Source organism: Teleopsis dalmanni, chromosome 2 (genome assembly GCF_002237135.1).
Source record: "Teleopsis dalmanni isolate 2A chromosome 2, ASM223713v2, whole genome shotgun sequence".
Classification (NCBI taxonomy): Eukaryota; Metazoa; Arthropoda; class Insecta; order Diptera; family Diopsidae; genus Teleopsis; species Teleopsis dalmanni.
Window position 1 is genome coordinate 228,398,537 of NC_051847.1, and position 19,889 is coordinate 228,418,425.

The 19,889-nt window shown below is 32.7% G+C and overlaps 1 protein-coding gene across 1 annotated transcript; it reads right to left on the reverse strand.

Annotated features, from left to right (window-relative positions):
- Nucleotides 1-510: 510 nt before the first annotated feature.
- On the reverse strand, nt 511-17,882 carry LOC119678151 (muscle segmentation homeobox). Its single transcript, XM_038089839.1, has 2 exons — nt 16,495-17,882; nt 511-1,662 (listed from the first exon to the last, which is right to left on the reverse strand). The coding sequence occupies exons 1-2, from the start codon at nt 17,606-17,608 to the stop codon at nt 1,325-1,327; spliced, it is 1,452 nt and encodes a 483-aa protein (XP_037945767.1). The 5' UTR covers nt 17,609-17,882; the 3' UTR covers nt 511-1,324.
- Between the last annotated feature and the right edge of the window lie 2,007 nt (nt 17,883-19,889).

Genomic DNA, 19,889 nt, shown 5'->3' on the forward strand with positions numbered 1-19,889 from the left:
AATTTCTTTTTTATATTATTTTAATTAATTGAATTTTCGGCTGACCCATCATCAGTGGCCTTAGAAATAATTCTTGTATTTAATTTTTCGTAAATAATTTTTTGAGACTACAAGTACCAGGAATCGAACTTGTGCCTTGCATTTTCAAAGCATTGCCTATGACTTAATGAAATATTGGATCACCACTCATGCTGGCATATACTGACTGATACCACTTTGACTTGAGTTAAACTAATTAATTAATTATTTCAAAAATTTTGTTTATTACATTTTCGGATTTTCATTATAATTCGAATAATTATAATAATATCTTTTTTGCTTTTATTTTATATTATGAATAATTGGCTTATTGATTACTTTAAACTTACAAAAATTCATATATTTTATTATATTATTTATAAATACAACTATCGAAATTCGAAATAGTATAATTTAACTTATTTACAAAATACTTTGCAGTACCAATTAAAGTTAATTATTATGAATACATTAAGGATTTATTTAGTTTGTATATAAGAAAATATATATACCTAATATTATATATGTGTAGAAGCAAGTATATACGAGTACATAACAGCATTAGAACTAGAAACTTTACATATTTACAGATGATTTAGCTGACGTATTACTTATCCTATTCCGCCCTATGCTCTTGTCAAGAGCGGGGATGCTAACCAGGGAAATAATCATGTTACTTATAATACAAAAAAGATTAATTACTTGCATCGATTATTATTGTTAATATTTGGAACATTCGAGATTACAAAATAACTTATGAATTTATACAATTTTTTTTTTAAGTTTATTTCATAAATTTAAGCTACATCAGTACTTGCAACTGATTTACGATAATGCTTCATACATAATTAGAATCAGTCGGTACAATATATTACATAGTTGTATTTTTATAGTAGGTAATTATTATTAAAGGTTAGATAAGTACTCGTACATAAGGTTTTTCTGTATCTGAACTTAAATACTCGTAGTTTTCGACCTCAGCTAAAATTTTCAATTTTGCTATTTTTTAAGTTTTTTTGTATATTTTGTATATTTTGTATACACCATATATAACTTCATCAATAATACTAATTTAATATAAACAATCGTTAATGGTAGTTTTATGTATGTACAATTGAATTACAATGTAAAATGCGCTAACATCACAGCAAATTGGGTTTGTAAATTAAACTTTATACAGTTTCAAAGAAAACTGAACTAAGAGATTATTTTTTAAAAATAAAATTTAGTCGCATTTAGTGAAGAAACGTAAAAGTTGCAATTGAGAGGGCAGGTGACTTTTGTGCTGAAACCGTAGTGAGTTTTTTTATCCTAAATGCATCAGACTCGGATGAAAGTAGCCCGCCATCGCCCATTGAGCGCCGGGCGCACCACGTCCCAAGGCGGCCATTTTGATTTTCTCGATTTCCGCTTCCTGCAGGCGTTTCGCTTTGGCACGTCGATTTTGAAACCAAATCTTAACTTGAGTTTCTGTAAGCCGCAGCGACGACGAGAACTCGGCACGTTCTGCTATGCTGAGGTATTGTTTCTCCCGGAATTTCTTCTCCAATGAGAGAAGCTGCTGTGTAGTGAACGGTGTGCGTGGCTTACGGTTCGGTTTGTGCTTCCGTAGATTGCATTTGATGCGTGGTGGCTCATTGTTATCTGAAAGATAAAGATAAAGACGTAAAAAATATTAATAATCAAATTTAATTTTTGAATAGTAATTTTAAAAAAAAATTTGAATAATTTAAAAATGATAACTGAACACTTCAGTTCCAATATATATATAGTAAAATTAACGAAAAAATGTTTTAAAATTTTATTGTATTTTGTATAATTTTAAAATACCTTTTCCTACTAATATTAATATAATTAAAACAAAAGCATGTGCACAAATATTTTAATTAGAAATAAATTAAATTGTTGCACTATCTAGAGACACACGTCTACATGCAATTGGAAATCAATTAGGAGATCGCATGTTCATATATAAAGCGAAAGGCAGAAAAATCTCTACTATTTACACATTATCTGCAATTTCAGCGAACAACAACAACAACAACAAGTCCTGCCATTGCGGCATTGTTGTAAAATACTGGCATATTAAAATTCTAATGTAAATGCTGCAGTGCCGTCTGCAGTCTGCAGTCGGCAGTCGTATGTATGCCTTACCGACTTTTACGACATTTTTGAGTTGCGACTTACGACTTCTTTAACAAAATATTTTTGCTTTTAAATGGCCAATAAATTTGCTGTCCAAACTATTTGTCAACCAATACCGTAAACAAAAGGCACGTCGTTGCCTTGGTGATAATTGTGCAAATTGTGTTTTTCTTGTGTCTTCGAGTGCAGCGAACAGCAAATACTGCAAGTCAATTGACTGCACTTTTTGTGCCGATTATTGTGGATTATTGGGGATTACTGTGGATTTAAATGTTAAGCCACATTCAAGTGCAGTTTCCAAACCAAATTAACTTCAAATAAGAAAGTTAGCACAACAACTCCAATGGCATAATGGTTGAGTGGAGTTTCTGCTCCGAGAATTACATTTTCTGCAAGCGTCCGAGTGAGCAGCTCTTACTTCACGACAAACATGTAAAGCATTTCCAGCCTGGCATTAAAATGTTAATGAAAGTATCTGTAATGAAGATGAACCAACCAATCGCTCCTATACTTAGTCTACTTAGTACGCAAATGTTCCCGAACAAAGCGATCATTTTGCCCAATTTAAGAAACCACAAAGGCGCAAATGGAATTTTAAAGACACTTAGTAATAGGGTCAGACAAAGATCACATAATTTATCGGCTGCAGTGCAGCATATGCAACTCCATCTCCATCTGCATCTCCATCTCCATCTCCACCCATGAGCTTACCGATTTTTTGACAGACATACCGAGCGACATACAGACGTACAGGCGGATAGACGGACAGGCGGATAGAGGGACAGAGTATGGATGGATGGACAGACATAATACAAAATACAAAATGCAAAGACGAAAGATTAAATAAATCAAGTGGATGCCACCTAAAAACAAATAAACAAACTGAAGAGCAAATAAATTGAGTTGCAAGCGAGTGTGCGAGGAAGGACGCAGCATGCAGAACACAATAAACACGAAATTGTTTAATTTTATGCACAATTTCACATATTTAAATTTGTTTTCTGAAAAATTTCAGATTTTTTTCTTAAGGTTTTTTCGCTTTAAAGTTCCAAAATAAATTGCAGTTGAAATGTTACAAATTAAAATGCAATAAATGAAACAAAACACAAAGCAAATATTTTTTCTCCATTTTTTAGTGGTTTTTTTTTGTTTTGTTTTTTATATTTAATTTGGATATTTTGTTTTTGTCTGTAATTGCAGCAAAGTCGAAACATAGGCGGATTCAAATTCATCAAAACCCTGTGCTCTGTGTCAACTATCAAAGCCTTACGCGATAGGCGGTGCCTGGCAGAAAAGCAAGCTCTGCTCTCATCACACTTTCAGATACAAAATTATTTTTTCGTTTCTAAATTTATGTTATTATGTACACAGCTTGTTCTGTGCCCTCACTTCATAGTCGAAACACGTGCCTCTATATGTACAATTTCGGGAGTCCGATGTCGATATGTATGAAGACGCAACTCATCAGAATCGACTTTCAACAAGTGTTTCTGATGTTTTGTTTTAATATTTGAAAATTAATTTCAAATTTATTAAGTAAACACCGAAAATATTGCAATACACCACATGACAAAAAATTTGGCATACGTTGAGTGAGAAAATTAATTAGTAGTCGTACACATATATAAGTTGAAGAATAATTAAGGTTAAACTGGCTGGCTGTACGTGAGACTTATAGATTAATTAAACCCTAACAATACTAGATGAAGCTAACTCCCCACTTCGAATTGTCATGGTCCTTCTTAGCATTACCTTTCTTGATACTGTTATGACTAATGACAGTATCTATCTTTTCAAAAACTTACTACAAGATATTTATAAAGGCTTATTTAAGGAAATAAGCATCTTTTCTCTGAACAATTCACTTCTGGGTTGATTAATATTTTCACCAATTTTTTCACAGTCTGATGCGACGGCTTTCCAATATGCATACCAAATTTGTAAAAGGCGTCTATACATCATCGAATATAATTTTTTCTTCACCTTTTTCTGCTAAGACCGCCAATTGTTGTCATTACTGAGAACTTGAACATATTGATAAATGAGTTAGGACAAATTTAATATACCTTTTTTGCTAAAAATTTGGAGCATATATAATTATAAAAAAATTTCGTCCCGATTCAACATTATTTAAATTTCGTAGAAATAATATGTAAAAAGTATATCTGTTGAAAGGAAGTACTATAATTATCTAATATTTCCTCGGCTCAAATATTAGCCGAATATTCGTGACACTATGTTTTTTAATGAACTATTGTATTCGTGTAATTGTCTATAATTTAATTCAAAATTATTCTTTATGAGTTTTCCAAGAAATTGTTAATCGGTTTTAAAAGATATAGTACAAAGCTATATATCAAAATTGAAACTTAAAGAATCTTATTAGAATATAACTTGTTTGCTTCCCATGTATGTAATTTCTTATTTATATATTACTATTCATTATGCTTCTTATGTATTACTTATTAAATAAATAATATATTTATAATAATTTTTTCTTTTTGAATCCACATACCAAAAATTGAGGTCTTAGATCTACTCCCGGTTTTACTTATAATTATTAGCTTATGCAGATTCTAGTAGTTCCATTAGTACTTGAAAATCTATATTGCATTGTTAATCTTACAGACAACAAATTATTGTTTCAACTTAATGAATAAAATATCCTATCTGAACCTACAAAATAGACCCTCTACAAAATAGTAGGTACATACTATTAAATACCACATAACCATTTTTATGATTGTCAGTGCCATTCAAAACTCTAATTTAATTATTAAATATATTATTTTCTGACTGCTTAGTACTTCGATCTCCTTGCAGTGTTTAAGGAGATCGTAAAAGGATCATAACTTCTCTCCTGTATTCAACAGCAACTCTTTTCCCACTATCGCACCGTACAGGTTGTCATATCAGTCAGTTTATAAATGGTAGCATAAATATCAATAACATCGAATCTGCATCTTAATTTTAAACACACCATTTAAATAGATACACATAATTTTAATTTTACGTTATCTCAACAGATCGCATTATATCCACTATAATCACCATAAAAACCAAACCGAATGCATGTGCGGGTATGCGCAGTGAAATTCATGCACGGGATCACTGCAGTTGCTGCATTTGTCTTAATATATTCAAAAGTATAAAAATTGTTTTGAATTCTTGGAAGTCAGATACAATGAATAACATCGTCCATATTCAAAATTAATCGTTTGTGTACATTTCAATTCAATAACTGCTTCACTGCTTAACTGCTCAACTGCTCAACTGCTCAACTGCTCAACTGCTCAACTTGTCGACTGGTCGATTGTTGCTGTAGCTATGACTATAGCCCAGACTGAGGCTGAAGCTGAAGCAGAAGCTGAGGCCGGTGACGTTATGGTGCCGTTGTGGAAACGTTAAAACAAAACGTGGCTTAATTTAATTACTTGATCACCATACATAAAAAACCGAATAAGCAGCAGCCCCGCAACCAGGCAGCCTAGTACGGACTGACAGCGCAGCAAGCAGTAGTCACCAATTACAGAATACCCAGATACAGAATATAGATACAGATACAGATACAGATGCAGTTTCGAGCCCAACAGAGAAGCTCATTAAGTAATTAGTGTGACATGTCAAACTTACGTTAATGTTGTGTATCTTCGTTTTCATATTAAATTAAATTCTTCAATAAAAATTGGGAAGTGTTTTTGTTAATAAAATTACAAAAAAATTAAAAAAAAATAAATAAAAATAATCAAAAATGTATCGACAACATTCGTAAATAACTTGTTTCTCACTGCAGTTGCAGTCATGTGAAAATTTTCAACATTGTTAGATACAACCACGAAGCATCCGAACACTTGATTGACAAATGTGACAGCAGCTACAAATATGTTTGTAGAAATAGTTTTGGATACAGTATATTCTTATGAAACGTAATTACTAAATTAATAATTTTATTAATTAAACCAATTAATTAAGCAGCAAGACATAATTTTAATCTCCTCATCTGTTAGAATTGCCACGATTTAATTAAAGCGACTTTAAGTAGTTGGAGCCTTTTTCGTCCGCCGTTGACCATTTTAGCCTCAAGTTGCACAACCTTTCGGTTCGCAATTACCAATTAAATGTGCAACATATTTCATGAGACAAATTTGATGTATTGAAATGTGTGCAACACCAGCGAAACATTCCATTTCATTAATTTCTTACAAAACCGTTTTTACCTTAAACCGAAATGAATACTCGTATACGTACGCACAGTGACAGCAGATACCGACGAGTACGTATCTCCTGCCCGTTTAAGTGCAAATATTTAAAATGATAATTTTGAAAAAGCTTTAATTAAAAACTAATTGCAAACAATTTGCACCGCAATTGAATTTTTGTTCCACTCATTTTACATAGCTGAATCGCTGTATTTTAGACATAATGCCTATGTTTAAGTGATCGGTGATCGAAGATCGGTGATCGAAGATCGGTGATCGAAGATCGGTGATCGGTGATCATTGTTGTATATTTAATGTATTGTATACGGTGATGTTTAGATGATTTTATGCTGAATTTTCCAACACGCCGTACAGAGTGTCTCTACAATACACCAGAGAACTCAAATTAATGAAAAAACCACGACAAACATGGACTAAATGTCACAATTGCCAGCTGTGGAATGTATTGGATGCACTTATACGACCCAAACATTGATCATAAATGGCAAAACAAGTAATCCGGTTGTGCCTTGTTGCGGTTGTCATTGTGGCTACTTAATGTAACTAACCACTCACTGCAGCACAACACAGACATGAACATGTATCCACAATACGCGTAACTCCACAATACATTGCGAGTACATACGAATCTACGGATATCTGTGAAGTTGTTGATATAGACATACACACAATGGCCAAATGCAGTCTGTTTGTGCAAAAAAGCAGCAAAAAAGAAAAATTAATTCCTTCCATCAACGACAAATGACCAATTAATTTTTAAAGAAAATCAATCTGTGAAACTATGTGAATTTTTATTTACAACAATTTTGCCATAATATGACAACACAAACACAAGCGCATACATAGATACAAGATACTCCGGTACTCCGCTACTCGTACATAGATGGATCGATAGTTTCTCGTACGGCAGTTGTACAAATAAATTCACTGCTGCCTGTATATGCTGTGTAATGAACATAAGATACACATGAAATGTCAGCATAAATTTGCAAACATATAAATTGATTGTAGAACAAGTATAAAATTATATTTTTATTATTGAGCCAGCATAATTAACTCAAAAAATGATGTTCAGGACTAAACACGAACAGCATTCGTACATATATAGGCTGATTGAGAATAATAAGTTGCATGCGTTGTTGGTGAAATAAAGTATCTGATTTATTGAATTTATTTAGTCTTTTGCACCGCATTGTGACATCCCAAAGGTGAATTAAGTGAAAATTAATTTTAATTAATTACAATGCACAGGTCCGAACCGTTTTACTCTCGTTACAACTTGAACTTTGCTATACTCTTCTGCGATGACCAAAAGTGAAATAAATGAAGTATTGGAAGGAATCGCTATTTAAGAACTAATATTTGAACATATCTTCTGCATTTACGTAGGAATAGGAATGAACAGGGCACCAGCTCCCAACGGAACGGAGCACTGCAACCATGGTTGATTTTTTGTGCTGCAACAGACCATAACCGAATAGAAGACATTCTGCTTTCCGACTGAAAGTCAGAATGTGGGCTCTCAAAAGGGGAGAGTAGTTCTCGACCCAGTGACTTTCTCCTGGCCCAGATCAAAGCGGGGTAGTCACAGAGAAAGCAATATCGACAAACTGTTTCTTCGGACAGACCCGAAGGCAGGCCCTTGAATGGCAGGTTCTGACCTCGAAAGACTGTCGGCAGACTCATTACCATTGATTCCTGTGTGACCAGATACCCAGCAAAGCATCACTTTGTTTTTGCTTGTCAACTGCTGCAGCGTATCATATATACGTAAGACAAAAACAATACAAAATATCAAAAGTGCTCAGTAAAAGGATAATGATTGATCAAAGTACTATTTGGGTTTCTAATATTGACCATCTATGACTCAGTGTATGTATTCCCACTTGACAATAGTAAAAATAATACAAATTTTAAGTGAAGCGAAAAATTTCAACCTTATTTTTTGAAATAGTTCCGCCAAAAAATGTTATACCATATACTAATGTGTACAGCGCCACTAATTTGAATTTATTTCAACTACATAATACACAAGCAGCTAGTAGCCAACTTAGCTTAAATATATGTATTAAAATAAACAGGAGTAAAAGTGACACCCAATAGCATCACGTGAAACAAAAAATTAAAAACGAAGTGGATAACATATAAACACTTTCATTATTAAAACTTTTTCAATTAATTTTTTATTATGCAGTATTTTAGAAATTATTGTACTACTCATGCAAAATATATTTTAAAATAAGAACATCATAACATTATTATAATGGAATTACTTATTGGAACAGATATTTTCTTCAATAATCCACATTACAATTTTAATACGCATTTCTATACAAATATTTATTTGTTATATTTCTTAATATATTAAAAATATAGTCTGGCAATATTAGAGTCAATATAATGTTTTAATATTAGGGTGTAACAGATCACGATTATGAAAAACATTGATTTGCTTGATGTATGATTCTCACTGAAAATTACTTAATTGAATTCTGAGAGATTGGAAAAAAAAATAAAACACTGAATTCTAGAAAGTTTTGATATCAGTAGTTATAAGAAATCTATCAAATTTAATAGGCATATAGCTAATGCAATGAAAATATTAAAAAACCGCATGACAAATTACATCATAACTTAGGTCTCGCGGTAAGTGAAATAGAGATAGTTGGATGTACTAAAACCAGGCAAACCACAAAACATTCGAAACAAATGATAAATATGTACTTTAACTATATAATTACTATACTATATAATATATATACAATATATTATATATATATATATTATATATATAGTATATATACTATTAATTACTATATAAAATTACTATATACTATAAATACACTTTTATCTTTAAAATAATAAAATATACTTAGGTTTAGAGTTTGTGCAGACTTATTAGTCCTCCAATTGAAACCCGTAAATGGAAATAATAGACTTCATTGAAAAAAATCCACATAATGGAAGAATAACGTTCCAAAAAACACTTGAAAATCAGATATGGTACTCGTTCAAAGACTATTGAGAATGACTAAAATTACAGATTTAAAAAAAATTCCGATCAGTGAATGCAATGAATGTGTCGATCAAGAACACCAATAGGTTCAAAGGAATTTTCTTCACAAGCTTAGCTTTCAAAGCAAATATTGCGTGACTAGGGACATAAAAATAAATATATTAGGCATTTATCATCAATGACTATGCCACGGAGATAGCGAGAATTGCGTATGTTAACGAGTTGATAGCAAAGGACATAAGCTCAGGAATACATCCGCGCCATTTGCCGGATCAATTAAGTTAAATCACAAATAGTTTTGACACAGATAAACCCAGTAAAAGAGTGTCACATTTGGATTATGCAAAAACGGTGTGAGCGGCAAGGCAAGCTGCAGCAGAAGCGTGTTGCATGCCGCATGATGAGCGCAGCATTTGCAGCGCAGAAATGAAAATGTAATTTAAATGAAATTAATTTTGCAATGCTTTCAAGCGTAGATACGCAGTGCGTATCTGAGAATGTCCGCATTTTTGCAGATTGGTGCGTGTTAAAGCGCTGCTCATCTTATAACAAAGTAATTCAGTTAATTGCTAATAAAATGGCACTTAAAATGCAAACGGATCACAGCAACAACTCAATGCCATGTGTGACATGTGCCCGAGCTAAGGTAAGAAGTAATTTGTGGTCCTATGTATTGGCGCTGCTTGTTCTGTTATCTGAAGTATTCGCTTATAAGCAGGTCTGTCTATGTTCATATTGTTAATTATAGAATTTCGAAAATTGTACCACTTCACGGTACATAGAGTATTAGAATGACATAACTCATATGCTATCCACAGTCCACAATCATCCACACTCTCATCGCAAGAAGGAAAAAACTTAAATTAATAAATTAATTTTAAAAAAATTAACAAACACTAATTCACAGCACAGTTAAAATATCTTTATTAATTGGTGCATAGATATGCAAATTTATCTCAGCACAAAAGAGCAGAGCAGAGCACCGTCCGCAAGCAAAATGTATCTCATGGCTTCTTCTTTCCAATAGTTTGGAATTGAATGAACTGTACGGCTTTTAGATTTCTTTCCGATATTTTCCGTGTATTTTTGCTTGGCATTTTTGCCATTTTAACTACGCAGAATCGCATAAAAGTCAAATTAGCAAATTTACCAATTGTCTACAAATACGTTTATTAAGCAAATAACTTCATACTTCGTAGGCTGGGGGAACTGAGACGGTGCGACGAGCACAAATATCTCACTGTATTTTCGTCTAAGGCAGCAAGTATGCAAAACATTTTCGTCTTCACCTGATAATGATTGCTTTATGGTAATTTAATGCAAATAAATATTATTTGCCAAACTATTTAGCAGGCGATAAACGATATGCCTCTTACGCCAGCCTACCGCCTTACTGAGGCGACCGACGTGTGTCGCTTCCTTCGCATATGCATATGGATGCGACATACAAACACCATATGTACATATCCATATATCCATATGTATATATCGGTGACTATGAATATAGTTTATATAGTCAGTATAGTCAGTAAAGTCAGTAGTTGGCGTGCAAATGCAAATGCGCTAAATGGCATCTGCTAAACACAAACCCATAAAGAAAAACCATACACAAAGGTTGGGGTTTTTTGTTTTTTGCATTTACTTGCATCTGAAGTTTTCTTTTCATTTTCCTGTTTTCTTTTTCCTTCTTTTCTCCTTCTTGTTTTCCTCTGTTTTGTTTTTCTTTTTCTTGTTATGCCATCAAAATGGTGTTAAAACGCATGCAATACTAAAAAGTGACTGACTTAGTACGGACCCCGATTGCATAGGTGTATGCAGTCGCATATGTATACCGGCAGTCAGTCAGTCAGGCGATCGGTGTCGGTCGCTCGCTCGTGGTTACTAACTGGTTGTTGGTCTGTTTGGGCTGACTGTCTTCATGCCAGTCAGTTCGGAATATGCAATTACATATTTTCATTTAATTCATTTTAAGTTGCGTGTTCCGTAGGTGGATCCGGACACACCTTTGCAAAACAAAAGTGCTAACTATGCTCGCAAAAATATCTTAGATTAATTTTCTACGTAACTACAAGTATTGTATTAATTTTTATAATTGATGCTAGGAATGAAATTGTGCAAGCAATGATTATAATTAATTTAAATCAATTTTATTTAACGTAATTAAGCGATTTTTTTACTTAATTTTTTCCTGATTGGTGTTGATAATATGAACACATTATTTATAGTTATTTAATTATAATTACGGCAAGAACGATTAAAACATCGTGCACGAGACTTCTTGGAAATGTGCTTTATTCGCTATCTCTAATTGGCAATGATGACTTGGAATGCATGTTAGGCCTATTTTCTAGTCGGTGAGTTATTATTTGTTTCCCTCTCCCTAGTGGCCAAAGCATTGAAATTGACTTAAGATGGCGTAAAATTACCGCACTATCGCAATTACTACCTACGCCTTATTTCTGAAAGGGGCTATAAAAAGAATTAGTTGTATGATTTGAGCTTTAAGTACTTGGTAATCACTTTCGATCCAAATAGTGACAAGATATTTTCTAATTAAGGCGAATTTTATCTAAGATTATTATTTGATATATTTATTTAATATTGGAAATACCTTATGGAAGGCTAACTATGAAAAACAATTTTGTTATTTTTATGATGTATATTTTTTATTCTCCTCGTATTGCCGTTGTTGAATAAAATACAAATCAAAACATCAACAAATGATAATGTATAATGTTGTCATCAAATCCACTGATCCACTGGATGTGAATCAGTCAACCTAACCTATAATGTCGCCTTTAAAATAAGCCCCATCGAGTGCAATTGTGTCCATTTATAGGAAATATATTTTAATGCAATTTACATTTATAAATACATACATTATGTTTTATATATCTCAATTAAGAGATTGCACTTTATCTCGTATTCGGGTGGGACTTTAACAAATTATAAGCGAATTTCAAATACATGACTTACACGTGACTTAAGCCAGTATTGAAACTTAAGTTACGACTGTAAAATAAGCCCTTAATATCTTCTCTGATAAGCAAAAATAACTGAAATATTTGTGTGCCACTGACGGCAGGCTGATTTCGTGCGACATAAACTCTTTAGTATAACATGAGTCTTTAAGATAATTACAACAATGTAAGTAGTGAACAATCTAACAACGCATCTAACAGAACGTGTGTGTTCTGCATTATATGAACCAACCTCACCTGAGCCTCACCGGTCTAAGCACGGCTTCAAACAATTCCACATGAAATAAATAAAAAATAATTGCCGCGCTTGTAATTTGGTTAAATTAAGTGTAGCAGTTTGTCTGATAAGTAGAATACACACTTAAGAGGTACATAAATAATTATTTATCTTTTGGTTAAAGTGAGTATCTTAAAAATGTGCAATTTCGGTAGCTCAAAAGACCAAACACACTTGTCACATGGCCGAAAGACAAAGCAATCTTATCTACTTAATATGAGAAACTGACTGACATGCGGTGCAGAGGTTGAGCGTTCGTAAGCGCGGAGCACGGAGTGCAGAGCACAGGGAATGCCTGCCTCTTTGGAGAGGCTATAAGTACCTCACACGTTTTGAAATGGTTTGAAGACAAGACATTGAAAGGCCAATAAAAACAAAAACTTATATATACAATATAATATTACAAAGACAACCTGCTGAGCCAATAAAGTCAGTTAGTTCCAAGTGCCAAGCCGACGCAGGTAGGAAATTAAAGAATTAAATATAAAAATATTTTAAAAAGTTTAAAAAATTCGAGACTGGCTTTATGAGAATTCAGGAAAAAGGAGCACCTGTTGGGGTACATTAGTGAATCTGTTTCATATTTGTTACTAATTAATTAAGAACTCAAATATTTGAATTAAGTTAGTGGTCACATGAAATAATTAAATATAAAAATAATAATACTTGAATTTTGGTTTGTATTTGTTAGGTATTAATGCCCAAGAACCTAACAAAATATTCTTTCAAAATAAAAATTATGAAGTTAAATTTTAAATATTTTATATATTTCCAAAAATTTTGAACTTTTCCTTAGAATATTACTTTAAAGCTTCATTATTGATGGCTCGTATAATGGAATTTGACTCGTAGCAAATACAGAGTACTGGGCTTAATGAAGCGGAGCACTGCGATAACTTACTCTGATCGATCAAAAAGCATTCAAATGGTCAAATGAAACATTAAAAGGTTCACTAATATCAAACTGAAGTAACTGCTCTTGGCTCAGAAGTTTTTTCTTCCGAAATCAAAGCCAGACAGTTACAAAAAGTGTGATTAGAAGTCTAATTTCCTTTGCCAAGCAGATACAATATTCTGGCACCACATACAGACGAATCGTGTTAAAATGATAAGGCAAATTAAGAAGAAACATTTGAATTTAATTATCAGATTACTCCAAAATATTCAATTTCACAAAGCCTGTGATATTCAGTTTATTTAATACCAAATAATGTTGCTTCTTCTGCCTTGGCGTAACAGTTCTTCAAGGACTTAAACCTGTTCAGCGTACAGCCTCATTCTTCCCTATTTTTTGTCAAGACTACTTATTAGTTGAAAAATATGTTTTGCGTTTTAGAATATCTATAATGTTAATGCATCCTATATATAATATTATCCACATTAGCATAAAATTAAATATATCCAATAGTTTTACAGGAAGCTGCATTATCTAATGATATCTAGATTAAATTGGAATAGTTCCATTATGATTTCGTTTTAAATTATATTATAGTGAAATAATTACTTTTTTAAACAATGAATATTTTGATAGAAGTTAACCTTACTAACAGATTATTTCTTAACAAATTTCATGAATTAATATGGAAGTAATAAACATATTTTTGTTGATATGCTGTCAAACATTATGTTGCCTTTAACCCCCCTTAATCCTCAAATTATTTTGTTAATGATATTACTACAAAGACATTCATTTTATTATTCCACCAATAAAAAACGGTTAAAGCATGTTCTGATATAATAGTTTCAGAATAATCTGTCTCTTTTTCTATATTTGTTTCTCTTAGATATTTATAAAAAGAGCTAGTGAAACCATAAAATTGTTAACTGAAACAAAAACTTTAAGTTGGAAAGTGCTTTGATATAAAATAAATAAAACTTCAAGACTGCAATAAACATCAAGACTCCATTGTAGTTCGTCAGGAAGACCATTTAGATTGTGAAACTCCAATGACAAAGTGTTGAACTTCAGAAAAACTCGTGTGAAATACAACTCTGCTTTTATGCATAAAATTAACGTTTTTTGGTGCAAAACACAAAAAAATCAAAAAAAATAGAAAATAACAAAACGAGGGCAGACGGTACAATCTAAGTCTAAAGGAAAATAAATGGCTTCTAAATAAGTTGGGGGAAAAATATCATTTCAAGCAGGTCTTACGTCCAATTTATATACTCCCAAGTACACAACCACAAATGCACTTTTTGCGCAATTCATTGGAAAGTGCAAATTGTGCATTAAGTGTTGCCAGATAACAATCTGTGCAACTGTGCAAAAAACCATAACGTAATCGAACCTTAAGTAACTAGTAAAAGAGGAAAATGATTTAATGCAAAAAAACTGATAAAGCAATAACATCAACAAATTCTTCCATGAAAATATGATTGAAAATTTTTTAAAGTCTACACAATATATAATAAATTATTAAAATTAATTGCAAAATTGTTTTATAACAACCGGAAAAGGTCAGCAGACAGGCACTAACACACACACACGCACACACACACAAGTTCATCTGTATTAAAGCACTAAATTTAAGGCACTAGTCGATGCGCTATAAACTTAAAACGTAAGCGTTTGTGTTGTGCGTAGCTCTGCCCGCATATGATTATCCTACACACTTACATATAATATTCAAACAATAAAATTTATATACCACAATTGCGCTTATACATACACAAATGTACAAGTAATACTCGTATTATGTGCATCCCATCACAATAACGAAATCATAACTTAATGCTGTCACAAATTACTTAAATGCTTAAAACAATCAAAAATTTTATTTACTGTGCTCATTGGCACGCATTTTGACTATGTGTCCCCCACACAATCAATTTTTCTCCTCAATAACGGCTACAAAAACAATAAATACTGACTAACTGACTAAACAGTAATTGTTATATGGCTCGTTAGTGCAATTGTATGAAAATTTTAATAAAGGCTCAAGTGACGGCCGGCAGACATGTTAACTTGCCGACAGTGGGACAATTTACAGAAGTGATGCTGTAAATAATTGAGTTCATACGAATTTTACATATTATTGTCTTTATTTTGTGGGTGTCAAATAAACATTTTTGAAAATAATTTGAATATAATGAAATGGCGGCATTTGTTAGCACTTGTTTTTAATTTAGGTTTATGGTTAACATTGTTTATTATGGTTTATTTAACATTAAAGCTGCAATAGCAGTAATTAAATTTATAAAAAATTTAATTAATTAAATAATAACAGTAGAAATAACAAAGTGATTGGATATTGATATCAATCAATCAAAAAAAATATTTAAAATTAATATATAAATTAGTTTATTTTATAACAAAAAAAACCTCAGGAAGTTTTTCGCTTCCCAAAGGAGCCTTTAGAAATTTTAAATGGAAACTAGAACCAAAGCGTAATTGCCCGCCCCAAGGGAATTTAAGTAACGCAGTGGTTAAATTCAAAAATTCAATTGTATTATATTATACATAAGTAATTATTTTGACGGAAGAAACTATTTTTTCTATTAAGATAGATATATTTTGGAACTTAAGAATAAAATATGAAGTTTATCAAATTGTATTTCATAGAGATATATATACATAATATGAATTTTTATAGTATTCTAAAAAATTTAAATCATAAGGCGTATTATCTGAATTTAGTACTCAAGTCCCCAGAGAACAATTCCCAGTTAATTTTAACATTTTTATTAAAATTGAATTCAGACTTTTAATTTCAGTCAGTTTTGAACCCACTTAGAAGACTATGGAATTAAAAACTGGTTTTACGTGAAAATCTCTCAGTTCAAATTTACCGTCGGTTCTACAATTTTGCTTTATAACAAACTTTTGACACTTACCTCCACCACCGAATCCTTGTCCTGGAAATAAACCGGGTGGTCCGAAAGGTGGCAGTTGCCGCGCGCCCGGCCATGGCACTCCACCTCCCATGCCGCCCCATGCAACAGCTGCCGCAGCCAAAGCACTAAATGGTGTTGGTCTAATAGGCACATGGCCACTTGCCGCTAGCGCTGCCGGTGATAGTATATGCGGTGAAGATGGCATTGATGGGTGTCCGTCTGGCGTTTTACTACTATCCAAGCCATCGGGTGTGGAACGCGGCGACTCTTCAGCATTCATATCTTCAATATCAACAATGGAGTCCTCTTCTTCGTCATGCTCTCCGTCATGTTCATTGATGTCTTCATCATAGTCCAACTCGGAGTCAATCGAACTGCCAATTGGCGAATTCCGTTCATTTTTTGTTATCGCTGACAGCGGTGTCGACATATTGGCCGCACTTATCATGCTATGTGCAGGTGTAGTAGCTGGTGTGGAGACAGATGTGGGTGGCGTCGTTGCACCAGACACTATGGGGCCCAAGTTGCGTGGCGATAGATTCTGATTGCGTATGTTGGTGTTGCTGTTGGCGACGGCGACTTGTTGCGCAGCTGCAACCGCAGCTACTGCAGCGGCAGCAGCTTGTTGTTGTTGCGCGTGATGTGCTGCTGCCGCGGCATGCAGTAGATGTGCGTGATGCGCTACAGTGGCAGGATGGAAATGCGTGTGATGATGTGTTGAAGGTGGCGTTGCTGGTGAGGAGCCTTGCGACGTTGGTGATGTGGTCGCTGATGGTGTTGAACTAGAGAGATTTGTTGGTGCCATTTGACTGTTGGTGTCTGTTATTTGTACGGGTGAACGCGGCCTGGTGTCCGCTAATAAGGAAGCCACACTGAAGTTGCTTAAGCGTGAACTAGATTTATGTAGCTGGTGGTGCGGCTGCAATTGCTGCTGCAGATGTTGCTGATGTGCCAGAAGAAGTGCGGATGGTGATGTGGGACTACTGGCACTGCCTGGACTTACGACTACTGTTGTGGTACTGGTCATTGCTATTGCTGTTTGCGGTGGTACCGTCGGGCTTGTCATACTTGTGCGTAAACCAGTGACAGTCATTCCTGATGACAGTTTTAACATAAATGCTGCGTTTAGTGGAGTGATAAATTTTCCAAAAAAATAGTTTCAATTCCTACTTTTGTTGTTAACTGCGATTCGTCGCTTATTTTTTTTTATTTTTTCTTTTATTATTAATTTTTTAGGGCCGTTATTTGGAATTTATTTTTAAACAATATTAACGTGTCACACATCGCGTCGATGATTTGAGTCACTTTTTAATTTGAATTGAATTGACACATTAATTACATAAATTGAAATGTGTATGCAATTAATTTGATTACTTAATCTTCAAGACTTTGATTAAAATTTATTTATAAAAGCAATTCATATTCCACTGGTTGCTGCATTAATTAATAAAATCATTAATTTGTTTGTGATTATTTCAATAGATTAATTGCTTTATTATAGTACAACTTTTTGTCTTGAGTACACAGAGAGAATATATTTTAACCGAAGCGCACAACAAATTAAAACACGTCCTCTTGAGATCACGACTGGTCTACAACTAAACACACATAGCCGGGGCTGAAAGTCTCAGCGCACTCATGTACGTGCTGTGAACTGAAAATCACTTAGTGTTGGTGCACTCTTTTTTCTTTGGTTTGGTTTTTTTTGCGCTTTTGACTGCTGTTGGTGGTTGCTGTCGAACCAGTTGCATAGCGGATCGCAGTAAGACAGAAAGAGCAATACATCGCGTGGTCTGCTTTACCTCATATGCGGCGCATAGCATGAAACACCATTTTAATAAATAATTGGTTTAGGTGTGTGTTAAGAATTTTTTGAAATTTATTTTTTCCTAGACGGTGTGCCCATGTGTGTATGGTTTGTGAGATAGCTCAAAATTTCTCCTGCACTATTGAAATACAGAAAAAATTGGTGTACGCCCAATTTTTTCTTTTCTCACTCTCACCACAAAAGTCTTGTGGTGAGTTTCCAACATATTATGTATTCAAACAAATTAGGAGAAATTCCAACAATGATAATTATTCATATTCATATGCGAAGCCCTGCTGCACATCAGTTCTTATTTTATTTTATGCTTTTATATTATGTAAAGGTGAATATGGTATATATGGCAAAATACTAATTTACCAGAAAATGTTTGTGCAGCAGTGGACTTAGAAGAATTCACAATAAATGAATAAAATTTATTTATTTTGAAAGTTTATCAGACTCATGCGTCTGCTATACTCAATTATTAAAATCTTTGTTTTTTGTTTTTGTTATTTATCTAATTAGTCAATTTGGTTGATCATTATTCGGATTTAAAATTTATATCTCAAGCAAATTGAATTATTATTAAATTCATTTAAAATGAAATATTTTTATTTTTTACCCGTACGAAAAATTAAAAATGCAAATGGTAAATTATTTGACTATTTGAAAGAATATTTTCAATGAAAAAAATCGACCTATGTATATATTATAAAAATTAAAAATTGAATAATAATAATAAATAATAACAATAAATATTTTTGTAAAGTGGACGGCTATTTGAATACAGGATTTTTTTGATATACGAATAATAATATTAATGGTTCTTTATTTATGTAGGCATTTAGGCATACTATTTCTGCACTTGAATTTTAAAGGTATTATAATGTATATGAGACCCTCCCTCAAGGTCTCAAGTTAATAATATAGAATATTAGCCAAAATTTTAATATATAACACATGAAAGTAATGCTAATGCATAATATATCCTAAACGTTAAAGATAAATCAGAGATCTGTTAGTTAACACAAAATTTAGAGAATAAATGTTCTTCAACTCCATCTTTAAAATACTCCTGGAATATGTTTTGACTTCTGACTGCGTCAATGTTTTCATTTGGTAATCTACTACGCAGTGGTTTTATGCCTTTCTACAACAGAAACCTATCTGTACCATAAGAAAAGTTTATATACAAACAGATCGAGGACATCTATCAAATTTTTCCCTATCAAATTTTTTGAAACATATACTTACCCCTTTAAAAATGAAATTATATACATATATATAGTTCTTATATATATATATATATATATATATTTATCATCATAGGTAAAAAGAGTAGAGTAACAAATTGAAACATTGACGTAATCACAATGTTTCAATTGTGATTGTATATATATATTTTGCATTCGACTATTATTATAAAACCAATTTAATGGTTCTAAGTTTTCATTTATATATGTGTATATTGCAAATTAATAAGGAATAATATAATTAAAGAAACAATGAAAAACCATTTGTCTATCTACTATCCATATATTTACAGATGCTTTCTCTGGCTTCTCAATTGATTCCTATTATATATAAT

Excerpts from the sequence above, each read along its gene's own strand:
- LOC119678151 (XM_038089839.1), bottom strand. The coding sequence starts at position 17,608 with ATGTTAAAACTGTCATCAGGAATGACTGTCACTGGTTTACGCACAAGT. Across the intron at positions 1,663-16,494 it reads ACAAGGATTCGGTGGTGGAG|ATAACAATGAGCCACCACGC; the intron begins GTAAGTGTCAAA and ends TTTATCTTTCAG.